At 44.8% G+C, this 15,569-nt stretch overlaps 1 protein-coding gene across 4 annotated transcripts in view; it reads left to right on the top strand.

The window, feature by feature from the left end:
* The window catches only part of LOC126191140 (inactive dipeptidyl peptidase 10), a 1,759,372-nt gene extending 1,745,126 nt beyond the window's left edge, over window positions 1–14,246 (top strand). For all 4 annotated transcript variants that reach the window (XM_049931893.1, XM_049931895.1, XM_049931894.1 and 1 more), the window contains exon 18: window positions 10,974–14,246. In XM_049931893.1, the coding sequence (XP_049787850.1) occupies window positions 10,974–11,081 (108 nt within the window). In that variant the 3' untranslated portion in view covers window positions 11,082–14,246. The remainder of the gene's footprint in view (window positions 1–10,973) is intronic.
* The last annotated feature ends 1,323 nt before the right edge of the window (window positions 14,247–15,569 follow it).

The following is a 15,569-nucleotide window of genomic DNA, read 5'->3' as shown; positions in this document are numbered from 1 at the left end:
ATCCGGAATAGTGTTCGTCTTACTCTTGTCACTTAGTGCAAACAAGAGTAAAATCACCTTGGTCACATGTTGCGCTTCGGTATACAGGGCGGTCCATTGATAGTGACCGAGCCAAATATTCCACGAAATAAGCGTCAAACGAAAAAACTACAAAGAACCTAACTTGTCTAGCTTGAAGGGGGAAACCAGATGGCGCTATGATTGGCCCGCTAGATGGCGCTGCCAGAGGTCAAACGGATATCAACAGCGTTTTTTTTTAAATAGGAACCCCCATTTTTTATTACATATTCGTGTAGAACGTAAATAAATATGAATGTTTTAGTTGGACCACTTTTGTCGCTTTGTGATAGATGGCGCTGTAATAGTCACAAACATTTGGCTCACAGTTTTAGACGAACAGTTGGTAACAGGTAGATTTTTTAAATGAAAATACAGAACTTAGGTATGTTTGAACATGTTATTTCTGTTGTTCCAATGTGATACATGTATCTTTCTGAACTTATCATTTCTGAGAACGCATGCTGTTACAATGTGATTACCTGTAAATACCACATTAATGCAATAAATGCTCACAATTATGTCCGTCAGCCTCAATGCATTTGGCAGTACACGTAACGACATTCCTCTCAACAGCGAGTAGTTCGCCTTCCGTTATGTTCGCAGATGCATTGACAATGCGCTGAGCATGTTGCCAGGCGTTGTCGGTGGATCACGATGGCAAATATCCTTCAACTTTCCCCACAGAAAGAAATCCGGGGACGTCAGATCCGGTGAACGTGTGGGCCATAGTATGGTGCTTCGACGACTAATCCACCTGTCATGAAATATGCAATTCAATACCGCTTCAACCGCACGCGAGCTACGTGCCAGACATCCATCATGCTGGAAGTACATCGCCATTCTCTCATGCAGTGAAACATCTTGTAACATCGGTAGATCATTACGTACGAAAACAGCATACATTGAACCATTTAGATTGCCATCGATAAAAAGGGAGCCAATTATCCTTCCTCCCATAATGCCGCACCATACATTAACCCGCCAAGGTCGCTGATGTTCCACTTGTCGCAGCCATCGTGGATTTTCCGTTGCCCAGTAGTGCATATTATGCCGGTTTACTTTACCGCTGTTGGTGAATGACGCTTTGTCGCTAAATAGAACGCGTGCAAAAAATCTGTCATCGGCCCGTAATTTTTCTTGTGCCCAGTGGCAGAACTGTACTCGACGTTCAAAGTCGTCGCCATGCAATTCCTGGTGCGTAGAAATATGGTGCGGGTGTAATCGAAGCTGATGTAGCATTCTCAACACTGACGTTTTTGAGATTCCCGATTCTCGCCCAATTTGTGTGCTACTGAAGTGCGGATCAGCGGCGACAGCAGCTGAAACACCTACTTGGGCATCATCATTTGTTGCAGGTCGTGGTTGACGTTTCACATGTGGCTGGACACTTCCTGTTTGCTTAAATAACGTAACTATCCGGTGAACGGTCCGGACACTTGGATGATGTCGTCCAGGATACCGAGCAGCATACATAGCACACGCCCGTTGGGCATTTTGATCACAATAGCTATACATCAGCACGATATCGACCTTTTCCGCAGTTGGTAAACGGTCCATTTTAACACGGGTAATTTATCACAAAGCAAATACCGTCCGCACTACGGAATGTTACGTGATACCACTTACTTATACGTTTGTGGCCATTACAGCGCTATCTATCACAATTCGAAAAAAGTGGTCCAACTAAAACATTTATATTTCTTTACGTACTACAAGAATATATAATAAAAATGGGGGTTCCTGTTTTAAAAAACGCAGTTGATATCCGTTTGACCTATGGCAGCGCCGTCTAGCGGGCCAACCATAGCGCCATCTGGTTTCCCCCTTCAAGCTAGACGAGTTTCGTTCTTTGTAGTTTTTTCGTTTGACGCTTATTTCGTGAGATATTTGGACCGGTCACTATCAATGGACCACCCTGTATAGATGGATTAAGTAGGTAGTGGTCCAGTAGTTATCATGACGCCGCAGGTTAGCTAAAGGCGCTAATGCGCTGCTTCCTGGACTCGGGGTAGGTGCGCCGGCCCCGGATCTAATCCGCCCGGCGGATTACCGACAAGGGCCGTGTGCCAGCCAGCCTGGATCTGGTTTTAAGGCGGTTTTCCACATCCCACTAGGTGAATACCGGGCTGGTCCCCACGTCCCGCCTCAGTTACACGACTCGCAGACATTTGACACACGTTCGCATTATTTCATGATTTACACTAGACACAGACAGCTGGGGTACACTATTCCGTCCCGAGGGTACGGGGTGGCGACAGGAATGGCACCTGGCTACGCCTTCACCTTAACCTTGCCAAATCCGATTGTAACCACGCCGATTCTGCGGAAACTGGGGGACACAGGAGTTAGCAAAAGAACGAGAGTCCAATAGTTATCATAGTGACAAGCATTATTCGCAAGTAGTGATATATGTACTGACGGAAAAAGTCTCAACACCAAAAAGGAGCTTTGTGTCATAAACAAGAGGTCTACATCTGAAAAACGATGTCTATTCAAGTTTCGCATCAGAGTGGTGCTAGTAGCGCCACTGTAAAAATGCGGATCATGTTTCCTTTACCCGTCAGAGGTTCGAGTCCTCCCTCGGGCATGGGTGTGTGTGTGTCGTCCTAAGCGTAAGTTAGTGTAAGTTAGGTTAAGTAGTGTGTAAGCTTATGGACCGATAACCTCAGCAGTTTGGTCCCGTAAGACCTTACCACAAATGTCCATTGTAATTATCCGGGCTGTTATGCCGTGGTCGGTTGATGAAATCTGTGGTGATTCCCAACGTTTCGTCTCCGACTGCGGGAGTCATCTTCAAGGGGGTCCGTAGCTTGATGGAAGGTCCAGCACACACACTGGCTCAGTCAGTAGCGAGCCAGTGTGTGTGTTGGACTTTCCATCAAGCTACGGACCGCCTTGAAGATGTCTCCCGCACTCGGAGACGCAACGTTGGGAATCACCACAGATTTCATCAACCGACCACGGCATAACAGCCCGGATAATTACAATGGACATGATATTTCCGGCCGTGAAAGTCTACATTTTAGTATCTTACCATAAATTTCAATTTTGTTTCCTTTATATATGCGATGTAACGCTCGTGAGCGTTAGTTACCTTTGAGATTGGACGAGTTTTGTTGATGCCAGTCAAAAATGCCTTTAAGGCCACAAAGATGCCATTATCAGCAACTCACTGAGTTTGAACGATATCGCTTAGTAGGGCTAAGAGAAGCTGGACGTTCCTTCTGTGATGTTGCAGAAAGACTTGGCAGGACTGTAGCCACTGTACGTGATTACTGGCAGCGGTGGTCGCGAGGGTGTTCGGTCCGAAGAAGACCGGGTTCCGGGTGACCACGTGGCACAACCGACAGGGAGGAGCGCCGAGTCCGGCGTATGGCTCTGACGCATCGCACTGCATCTGCAGCAGCAATCTGAGCAGCAGTTGACACCACAGTGACACAACGAACTTTTACAAATTGGTTACATCAAGGACTGCTCCGAGCCAGACGTCCTGCAGCGTCCATTCCACCGACCTTAAAGCACGGCATGTGCAGCTGTGATCTATGTTGCTGCCTCTGGATCGTGGGGTCCCAGATTCGATTCCCGATCGGATTGGGGATTTTTCTCCGCCCAGAGACTGACTATTTGTGTTGTCCTCATCATTTCATCCACATTCGAGAAAGTTGCGATGCTGGACAGTGAGAAGATTGGGGATTTGTACGGGCACTGATAATGAATAGTTGAGGGCCCTGCGAACCAAATATCATCATCATCCAAAGGAAAAAATTTGGAAATTTGTGATAAGTCCTTTGGGACCAAACTGCTGAGGTCATCGGTCCCCAGGCTTCCGCAGTATTTAATCTAACTTATACTAACTTACGCTAAGGACAACACATACACCACTGCCCAAGAGAGGACTCGAACCTCCTGCGGGGGGAGCCACGCCAACCGTGGCAAGGTCCCCAAGACCGCACAACTACCCCGCGCGGCATCATCGAAGGCACGGCCATTTGAGACATCAATGGTGTCAAGCGAGAGGTCATTGGAGGGCAGGATGGAGGTCTGTTGTGTTTTCTGATGAAAGCTCGTTGTGCCTCACTGCCTGTGATGGCCTTCGTTGTTTAGAAGTAGGCCAGTTGAGGGCCTACAAACATCTTGTCTGCGTGCAAGTCAAACTGGACCTAAACCTGGAGTTATGGTCTTGTCGCCCACATGCTCTACAGAGCGTCGACCAGCTGCCTCGGTCTGCTCGATCACCAGATCTGTCTCCTATGGGATATAATTGGACGACAACTTCTGTGTCATCCGCAACCAACATTACACATTCCTGTCAGCTTTTCTTCATACCAGATGACCTTAGGCCGTTTGCCTGTTCCCCACTTGTAACTAGCCTCTGCCTTCGTCTATTTTTATTCTTCCACATTCGCAAATGTCTCTGAGCAGTACGGGACTTAACTGCTAAGGTCACCAGTCCCCTAGAACTTAGAATTACTTAAACCTAACTAACCCAAGGATATCACACACATCCATGCCCGAGGCAGGATTCGAACCTGCGACCGTATCGGTCTCCACATTCGCACATTCCCACCTGACACAACAACTTCTCTCATCCTGACAAACAGGAGCAATTAAAAGATATTAATACAGTGGAAAGAGACAGACACAGACAGCCTGAGGACGCCTGCTTTGAAGCAAAGATGACATCCAGGAGAGCAGTGGCAACTGTCTTCGGCATTCTGCCCTAGAGCAGAGCTAAAGCACAAAAGATCGCGATATTCAAGCATGTCTCTCTGCAGGCATACGCGGGAAGCAGTCACACGGCCTCTCTCCCATTGTCCGGCCTGGTTATTCCAAGAACGCTGGGCTATGCTGCTTATTAGTACAGGCTCTGTACTCCTCTTGGACTCTTGTCCAATAGTGCAGTGGCACGCGTATTTGGCTAGAAAGACAGGGTATAGAAAGAAAATCTTAAAGAGAAATAAAAAGGTAATAAAAATACACTCCTGGAAATTGAAATAAGAACACCGTGAATTCATTGACCCAGGAAGGGGAAACTTTATTGACACAATCCTGGGGTCAGATACATCACATGATCACACTGACAGAACCACAGGCACATAGACACAGGCAACAGAGCATGCACAATGTCGGCACTAGTACAGTGTATATCCACCTTTCGCAGCAATGCAGGCTGCTATTCTCCCATGGAGACGATCGTAGACATGCTGGATGTAGTCCTGTGGAACGGCTTGCCATGCCATTTCCACCTGGCGCCTCAGTTGGACCAGCGTTCGTGCTGGACGTGCAGACCGCGTGAGACGACGCTTCATCCAGTCCCAAACATGCTCAGTGGGGGACAGATCCGGAGATCTTGCTGGCCAGGGTAGTTGACTTACACCTTCTAGAGCACGTTGGGTGGCACGGGATACATGCGGACGTGCATTGTCCTGTTGGAACAGCAAGTTCCCTTGCCGGTCTAGGAATGGTAGAACGATGGGTTCGATGACGGTTTGGATGTACCGTGCACTATTCAGTGTCCCCTCGACGATCACCAGTGGTGTACGGCCAGTGTAGGAGATCGCTCCCCACACCATGATGCCGGGTGTTGGCCCTGTGTGCCTCGGTCGTATGCAGTCCTGATTGTGGCGCTCACCTGCACGGCGCCAAACACGCATACGACCATCATTGGCACCAAGGCAGAAGCGACTCTCATCGCTGAAGACGACACGTCTCCATTCGTCCCTCCATTCACGCCTGTCGCGACACCACTGGAGGCGGGCTGCACGATGTTGGGGCGTGAGCGGAAGACGGCCTAACGGTATGCGGGACCGTAGCCCAGCTTCATGGAGACGGTTGCGAATGGTCCTCGCCGATACCCCAGGAGCAACAATTTGCTGGGAAGTGGCGGTGCGGTCCCCTACGGCACTGCGTAGGATCCTACGGTCTTGGCATGCATCCGTGCGTCGCTGCGGTCCGGTCCCAGGTCGACGGGCACGTGCACCTTCCGCCGACCACTGGCGACAACATCGATGTACTGTGGAGACCTCACGCCCCACGTGTTGAGCAATTCGGCGGTACGTCCACCCGGCCTCCCGCATGCCCACTATACGCCCTCGCTCAAAGTCCGTCAACTGCACATACGGTTCACGTCCACGCTGTCGCGGCATGCTACCAGTGTTAAAGACTGCGATGGAGTTGCGTATGCCACGGCAAACTGGCTGACACTGACGGCGGCGGTGCACAAATGCTGCGCAGCTAGCGCCATTCGACGGCCAACACCGCGGTTCCTGGTGTGTCCGCTGTGCCGTGCGTGTGATCATTGCTTGTACAGCCCTCTCGCAGTGTCCGGAGCAAGTATGGTGGGTCTGACACACCGGTGTCAATGTGTTCTTTTTTCCATTTCCAGGAGTGTATTAATTTGCAGGTGTCCGTGTTGCGACAGACAGATAGGGTTGTCCAGAATGGAGCTTACACTGACGTGACAAAAGCCACGGAACAGCGAAATGCACATATGCAGATGTTGGTTGTGTCGCGTACACAAGGTATGAAAGGGAGTGCATTGGCGGAGCTGTCATTTCTGCTCAAGTGATTCTCGTGAAAAGGTTTCCGACGTGATTATGGCCGCGCGACGGGAATTGAGATACTTTGAACGTTGAATTGTAGTTGGACCTAAACTCATGCGACATTCCAATTCGGAAATCGTAAGGCAATTCAGTATTCCTAGATGCATAGTGTCAAGAGTATGGTTCAAATGGCTCTGAGCACTATGGGACTTAACATCTGAGGTCATCAGCCCCCTAGAACTTAGAACTAATTAAACCTAACTAACCTAAGGACATCACACACATCCATGCCGGAGGCAGGTTTCGAACCTGCGACCGTAGTGATCGCGCGGTTCCACACTGAAGCTCCCAGAACCGGTCGGCCACACTGGCCGGCGTCAAGAGTATGCTGAGAATACCGAATTTTAGGCATTACCTCTCACCACGGACAACGCTGTGGCCGACGGCCTTCACTTTAACGACTGAGAGCAGCGGCAAAGGTTCTTTTGGCTTGCACAGGCAGAAGAATGCGAGTCACTGTCAGAAGATGAGTTAGGCACCTCTAAACAAGGCAAAAACACACAAACCTAACCCAAAACAAGATCTGTGCAAGGCACATGATAGGCATTAACCAATGGGCCACAGCAGATTATATTTTGTCACCACGCACATTTCAATATAAGCGCTACAACAGCAGAACTAAAACGAATTGCGTAAAACGTAACCTATAGCTTGCAAATCGAAGGAATTGTTTCAAACTCTTTCACAAAACTTGAAGCAGTCTGCACCTTTTTTGTCATAAATTTTATAAATCTTATAGTGTTTATTAAATTTTTGACGTCATAAAATACAAAATGTAAACATTTTGATGTATCCTTTTGCTAGCATTTCTATTAAATAAAAATAAAATAAGGCTTCCTTTATAATACCAAATATGTTACAGTAAGTCAGAGGACAATTGAGGACTAGAAATTATAAATGTTGTAAATGGCCCGCATCTCGTGGTCGTGCGGTAGCGTTCTCGCTTCCCACGCCCGGGTTCCCGGGTTCGATTCCCGGCGGGGTCAGGGATTTTCTCTGCCTCGTGATGGCTGGGTGTTGTGTGCTGTCCTTAGGTTAGTTAGATTTAAGTAGTTCTCAGTTCTAGGGGACTGATGACCATAGATGTTAAGTCCCATAGTGCTCAGAGCCATTTGAACCATTTTGTTGTAAATGCCTTAAAAATAAAAGCGTTTTCGGTGCTACTGTGTCCTCGATACATTTTTGCTTATCCCTAGGCTTGACCCAGGTGCCAAACCACGGAGAAAGTCTTTCAGACATGAATTAGTATGCGATGTTTGGTCTTTGCGCCAAACTGTGCTTCCCTCTGCAGTTCCGATGGTAAAACATATGAGAAATGTTTTTGGTTGGCTGCATTTCCACTTGTTAAAAACTTAATGATGTATTTTTGTACTTCTATTATCAGAAATAAAATGTAGTGTACCAGTATTAATAGCACCTGGAACAAAAACGTTGCTCCTGCTTTTTTGTCGAAAACTGACATTTTTTAGACTGTGGCTATTTGCAAAACAGAAGCTGATTCTTGCAAAAACGTAAACAGCAAGCAGCCGCTTTTAATAAAACTTCACAAATAGCGTCGTTACCGGTTTCGAACCGATAGATTCGTTCTCAGACGGCTGTTACGTTTATATTACGCTAGCTGAGTATCTGGCATTGCCTTGGTATGTATTTAGCCCAAGCTTCTGTTAGTCCATCTCGTTCTTCCCCTTTCCTCTGTCCATCTCCTCCTCACCTTCTTTCACCATCTCATGCTCCCTCCACTCCGCCCACCTCCTCCACCTTCACCTTGTCCACCTCCTACTCTTTCCACTCTCTCTGTCCCTCTGCTTCTCCCCCCTCTCTGTCTTTCAGCTCCCCCCTTCCCCCCTCCCTCTGCCCACATCTCTCAATCTCTTCCTCCTTCCTCCTTCCTCCCCACCTCTCTCTCTCTCTCTCTCTCTCTCTCTCTCTCTCTCTCTCTCTCTCTCTCTCTGTACATTCCTCCTCCCCCTGTCTGTGTCCATCTCCTTCCCATTTTCTGTCCATTTCCCCACCCACTGCTCTCTCTACATCTCCTACTCTCCATTATTTTTGTCCATTTTCTCCTCTAGTCTTTCTCTGTCCGACCCTCCTTCCACTCTCTTTGTTCATCTCCTCCTCTTCCCTTTGTCTGTCCATTTTCTTTTCCCCTTATCTCTGCCCATTTCCTCTTCCCCTTACCTGTGTCCATCTCCTCTGTCTCCCTCCTCCCTCTCTCAATCACCATGCTATCACCCACACCCCAAGAGGAATTTGGTGGCTCTTACTCCCATAGAATTTCCTTCCATATTGTAAGTAATATGTGTACGAAGTTTGGCTGAAATCGACCCAAGAGTTTAGGTGGAGTTTTCCACCTGCAGCTTTTCACAGGTTCGCACATGTCACACATATTTCACCAACATATTTGTACACATATTTCACCTGTATCTCTAGTGAATTTCGTTGTGCAGTTTCGTTTTCATGTAGCTCAATGTTTATGACGTCATATCTCCTGAGATATATGTCGTACGAAGATATAACTTTGCACGTACATTCAGTGGTGTATTTAGATACTCGAACAGAATTAGTAGTAAAGAAATAAATTAAAAGTCGTTAATGTGGCGACAGTTTTTCACGAATCTTAGTGTTTATGAGGTATTACTCCCGAGCTGTATGTTGTACATTGAGCAGGATATGCCTGGGCATATGATGGGAATAGAGTTACTGATAAAGAAGTAATTAATTAAAAGAATTAATGCTGATGTGGCAGTTTTACTGCATGAACAGTGAAGAATGTAATAAGTGATGAACGTTTTACCTTTCATCATGTTGTGGGGAGGATGGCGGGGTTGTCAATGAGAAAAAGTCTCTGAACGTTTCGAAATTACGCGTTAAGTTTCTTGCAAGTTACTAAGTGCTCTCATTTTCAAATACTGGGTTAATATAATCTGGCTATTTGCGTGTCATGAACTTCGCTTCCTTTCCCTCCGCCATCCCCATCCTTTTGAGAGGTAGGTGGTTCTTAACCCAACACCGTTTCTTTCCAGACACCATAAGTGATATGTGTACCAGTTTCGCTGAAATCGATTCGTACATACATTTTTATAATATGTATGGACTTGTTGCTGTTTACATTAGCTATTGGAAGAAACCAGCCAACAACTAACATAAACAAGAACAAATGTAGCACAAACTTGAACAGCGTTCTAAAGATGAATGTCGCAGCTCGAAACTGGTCTAAGGCATCTTGTCACGGTTCGTGCGGTTCCCCCCGCCCGAGGTTCGAGTCCTCCCTCGGGCATGGGTGTGTGTGTTGTGCTTAGGTTAACTTAGATTAAGTAGTGTGTAAGGTTAGGGACCGACGACGTCAGCAGTTTGCTCCCATGAAATCCTACCATAAATTTCCAAAATATTTCGAATCTGGTAACGGCACTATTTTTGTAAATATGAAGCACTATTAACAGAGGTTAGTTGCTTTTTCCTTTTTTGCAAGAAGCTGCTTATAGAAACTTTCTAACTGGCACGTAGGACGATTTGGTTTCCTCGTATGGCTTGCAGCATGTTCTTAATAAAGTATTTGTCTTCCAATGTCTGCTTTTTTGCAGTGGTGTCAGGCATCGCTTAGTAAGCCAAAATATTCAGAGAGATCAACTCAATTCACCATTTTCTTCCAAAAATCGTTCAAGGTGGAAAGAGCCGTGTCGCGGCGTGAGCAGCTCCTTTTTCGAAGAATGTGGATCATAAAATAATTATTTAATAGATCTGTTGACAGAAAGTGTTCACATTAGCAAATGCATCTAAGTTTATTTTATAAAACTAATGCTGCAACACAGCTGGAAACCAGATATTAAACAAAATGAGCAATCTCTCAACTACAAAGACAATAGATGTAAAATGTTTCTAATTATTTCATTAGGCATTTTAGTAAATATCATAAATTACGAGCTCCACAGTATGCTTTCAACAAGGAAATGTCAATAGCGAGGACAATGGCCTTCCCTTTCTTTTTTTCTCCACCTAATGGCTTTCTTTTGTCAGACGACTACCTCTCAGCTGGGCGCCCAAAACGCATTACGTCAAGGTCACTTACCTTTCTTACGGAAATATTTACGACAGCAGTTTCTGCTACAGTGACAGTCTCATAAAAATATTTCACAGGTCAAGAATTTGTGTTGCAAATGTGTAGAAACAAAATCTTATGAATATAACAGTGTCCAAAAAATTTTCGCCGGCATTGTGATACATTCACACATTTACACACATTTCATAACTCTTAAAGTACGATTCTTGGTTTCCAACACCCTTTTCATAAATCGGTGGCGACGTGTGTTGCAGAGCTACGCGGACGAGGGCCACCTGCTGCAGGGCGTCCTGGAGCACGTGTACCGCTCCATGGAGGACTTTCTAAAGGAGTGCCTTAAACTGGACGTGGAGCAGTCGTGAGGAGCCGCCACGCCGCCTTACCCTGTGCCGAGCCACGGTCAAGGTCGTGAACCAGAGACTCTACTCGACTCTCGCGCGTCGTCCATCTGCTATCGTGTGGCAGTGACAATAATGCTACCGCCGCCGGCGGGTGGTGCATTCTGCAGGTGAGCCGAGCGAGGCGGGACGGTACTTCGCAACGTGCGGGCACAATCAGAGAAGCAGACAATCTCCACGCTGGCGCACCTGCGCTCGGTGACGGTCGTCGGAACGAAATGGCTCTTCTAAATCTTTATCGCCTTTGTATCGAGGCATCACGTATTTCCCATTTTCTTAAAACTAACTCAATACAATCAAAAGTGCATTACGTAAGTACGGCGGAGTCTTCATATTACGTAACGCTACTATCTTCTCCTGGTAGAGGGGGGCTTCACTCCACCGTCAGAGGCGCTCGTCTTCAGCCGACTAAACGGCAAGACTGACGAGACGAGTGACGTCAGAGTATCTTCAGCATTTGCCACGGGAAATCTCTCGCTCAGTAAGAGTAAGCGCAGGTGACATACTCAGTACAAAGAAGTAGTGTCATTGACCTCGTCTTTCCGTCAAGAGTGCAAGGGGCCTCGCGGCTGTGCAAACTTGAGGCGTACAAATGGAACACGCATTCCCACAACCTCTCCCCTCCCCCCCCCCCCCCCCTGTGTTTGCGCAGCCGCCGCCATAAGGATCGTCATATTCTTCCCGTGGAATGTTGATTTACAGAAGTAGCGCCTTTTTTAATACTCTTAGATGGATTCTGATCATTTACGCAATAGTTCACTTGGCAATAAGCACGACAAATAAAACATGCATATCACTCATTTCTGAACAGAACATTTTCTGAGATATGTATTTTTGAATACTGATCTGTGTGTACCGTTTAGAAGATCACTCGTTTCTCTTCATAACGAACGCGGAATCTGTCAGGAAAGATATAGCCTAAAGTTGTCCTTCTGCTTTAGATGTACGTCACACAATATACTGCCGAATTCAGCAATAGCGGTCAATGCAGCGTTACGTAATCTTAAGACCTTGAACTGTTGTTAAAGAAACCTTCTCCGCTTTTCGTATAAAATCAGACTACAAGCTTCAGAACGTTTCCACTAACGTAAACCCAGTCGTAGAACTAGAAATAAGTTTTGTAGAAAGGCACTTGGTCTTACACACTTGTCTGGAAATGACTGGTAAACAGTACAATATGTAAATAGGACACAGGCAGTAACAGGGCTTCGTAGACTAGGAAACACAGATAGCGGGAAGTGAGCCAGAGGGGTCGTGGTCGGGTGAGAGGGCTTCGTGTCATTGTCAGCTCGTGTCCCAGTGCCTGCAGACACACACTGCGTTTCCTCTGAAACGTACACATATTCTCAGAGCCTCTTCTATTAAAGGAAATCATAAGCAACTTCCTTCCCACCAATTAAGTTTCACTGTACTACACCTGATGAGCTTACTATTTCCCACTCACCCACTACATAAAGACTTTTACCTGAGCCTAAGTTAGTTCACTGACGCGTACTTGTAGCGCAGTTGAGGACCCATAGGGTTTACACAAATAAGTACAAATTGTAAGTACTCACAATAAAAGATGTAAAAAGGATGAGAGCGTCGAGTCACGTATTTAATGCGTTAGAAACATCATACTTAGCTTTTGTGGTGGAACTGAAAAAAGATGCGTAAATTAAAACTGCTAAATATGCGTTGCATCAAAGCGAGTGTTATACTTTTACAACTTGGGTTTTTGTAAGTTATCTACTGTCAATTGTTCAGCTTAAAGTGGTATTTATGTAATAGCCTTCTAAACCAACTCAGGTTTATTCTTCAAGAAGAAAGTGATAGTTTTGGAAAATAATATGATCGGGCCTTATTATTAACTGTAGCTACAAAATAGAAGAAGTAACTAAAAGTAGAAAAGTTATGACACGAATGACATTTTTCGCAAATTTTTCATTTCTGTGCTATCTGTGGAAGAGAGTATGGCCTACTTTGTCAGTGTCTTAAGTAAATTGTTTACTCTGAGGCTAGTTCATCCGTGGCAGTCGCCATTGACAGTACGTGGCCTACTTCTTCGTAACTTCGGCGGCGGGTTTCTACCGTGACGCTGCACGCCTAGTAAGGCAGATTTACGTCACAATCGTCTTTATGATTTGGCGAGAAAATAAACGAAACAGTTTTAATAGGGGAGGCTGTGATTTTTTTCAGGTTATTTCCATCGCGTTGTTTCTTATTTCTTCACATTTGTAATGATATGCTTAGACGAAGCTCGCGTAATGTTCTTTACATACATCTCGAATCTGCCTATACAAAACACTAAGTTAAGTACTGTGTAGAATTGGATACTCAGAAGATTTGTTCATTTTTATACAATGCATTGTTACCAAATAAAAATGTTACACAATGAATTGTAAAAGGTTTTTAAATTAAATTATTTCATTTGTAAGTTTCCTTCCAAAAAAAAAATTGCTATAGTTTCTTTGGACGACATTCTCGCAATCGATTGTGTCTTGGATGTCTGGTAGTTAGTCTGCTAATTACACTCAAGGTAAGGTTGTGTTTATAGATACAAGACAGTGCCTCTATGCTCCTGTTTTATCATATCTTCACTGTAAATTTCACGTTCATCGGACATTCTAATATTTTATGCTAATCAATTCAAAGAATGCCTCAAACATTTTTAAGTGGGTACCGGGGTTTGCAATGCAAGCGCTACATTATACTTGCTTAGATTTCTAAACAACTCTCTGAAGTGTACAATCGTAATAGACTGCAAACCAATCTTGTATTCAGTCGTACTTTTTATACAATAGAGATGTAACAAAAAAGCTTCATACTGTAATGAGTTTGAATGGGATACTTGTAAGTGATTTGTATAAATGATAACCGTACACGTGTGGAACATTCGGAGAAACTAACGTTTAAGTCGGCGTGCACAATGGCTCGCAGTTCTTTAATTTTCGGCCTATGTACTGCGTGTCACTTGCTTCCCACTAATCACAAAGCTGAAACAGGACAGGCATTTTGGCACACAGTTGGTTTATCTTAGCCTACTGAAATATTTCTCTGAATGTTCCACAGGCGTACAAGCTATGAATTTCCAGTACACTCAGATCGATTTTTGTAAACGTTATTTAATAAATATTGTTGTGAGCTTCACATTATTTCAATAACTTTGGAATAAAAGTAAAAAACAGTAAAGAACCTTTTCTTGAGAAAATGTGCTATGTCTAGTTACCTAGAAGTAGTTTTTTTTTCAAGCGCACAGTTTCTTACTACCCGCAGTGAGCAGATTCTTTTAAGAGTTTTCGACAGTCTGAATTGTGGCTACTGTGGGTCTACAACTCTACCTTCCAATCACGATACACACCAGATGGTACGTTATGTGAGATGAAAGGTGGGTAATTTCCTTCACGACATGTCGCGGTCACGAACACTGAAAAACAAATTCAAATAAAATAAAAGAATTCAGTCGCTGTAGCAGTACTTTTAACGTGAAGAAGGTAAACATCTCCACGAGGTCTTGTTAGATAACTCAGTTGAGAAGGATACTTATTTCGGACCGCACAGTTCTGATAATTTCCCTCTCTTACTTGATTGCTTGAAGTCTCCTTGTAAGAGTAAGTTCATTTTAGATGCTTAGCTCTGGATAGACAATAAATGGAACAGTAAATAAATTATAAAACTGTTGTAATTTTACTGAAACTACTCAACAACGAAGATTTAACAGATGATGTAAGTAAATACCTGCATGCCTCACCATCATTTAATTCTTACAATATTGTTATTAGACTTTATTCAGTTTCCGATAATTCCATGTCTTAATGTAGTCACAACTTTTCTCAAATGGCATCAGAACACAGCTGAAACTAGGAATTTACAATTTATTTTTTAACTTTCATGTACTTTTATAAAGCATTCATTACGAATAATAAAATAATAACTGTTGTCAGAAATGATTAAACAAAATAATCTCAAAATTTATTTTCAGTATTGGTACCGTATGTACTCAGCAGCATAAAGATTTCTCAAAAGGAGAGACATACTTTTAATCTCAAATGATATAGCACAGCAAACGTTTTATTAGACAATCTAGATTTCGGCTAGTGCCTAGCCATTAACAGTACACTAGTGCGTTGTACCGTCCGCAGCTCGTGGTCTCGCGGTAGCCTTCTCGCTTCCCGAGCACGGGGTCCTGGGTTCGATTCCCGGCGTGGTCAAGGATTTTTTCTGCCTCGAGATGACTGGGTGTTGTCGTGTCGTTTTCATAATCATCATTCATCCCCATTACGGTCGGAGGAAGGCAATGGCAAACCACAGTAAAGAAGTATGGGACTCATCATCATCAGTAGATGGTACCAGTGTATGTCCCAGTACGTCAGACCCTGTTGTTCGAGCTGCTGCCACAGTTCATACTGAAGTCTTGAACGTATTGTGACAGAAGCCCGAACAACATGATGGGACATGCACTGATACCATGCA

The sequence above is a fragment of the Schistocerca cancellata genome, chromosome 6 (genome assembly GCF_023864275.1).
Source record: "Schistocerca cancellata isolate TAMUIC-IGC-003103 chromosome 6, iqSchCanc2.1, whole genome shotgun sequence".
Taxonomy (NCBI): Eukaryota; Metazoa; Arthropoda; class Insecta; order Orthoptera; family Acrididae; genus Schistocerca; species Schistocerca cancellata.
Note: the sequence above shows the minus strand (reverse complement) of the source record. Positions and strands in the feature narration are given on the sequence as shown.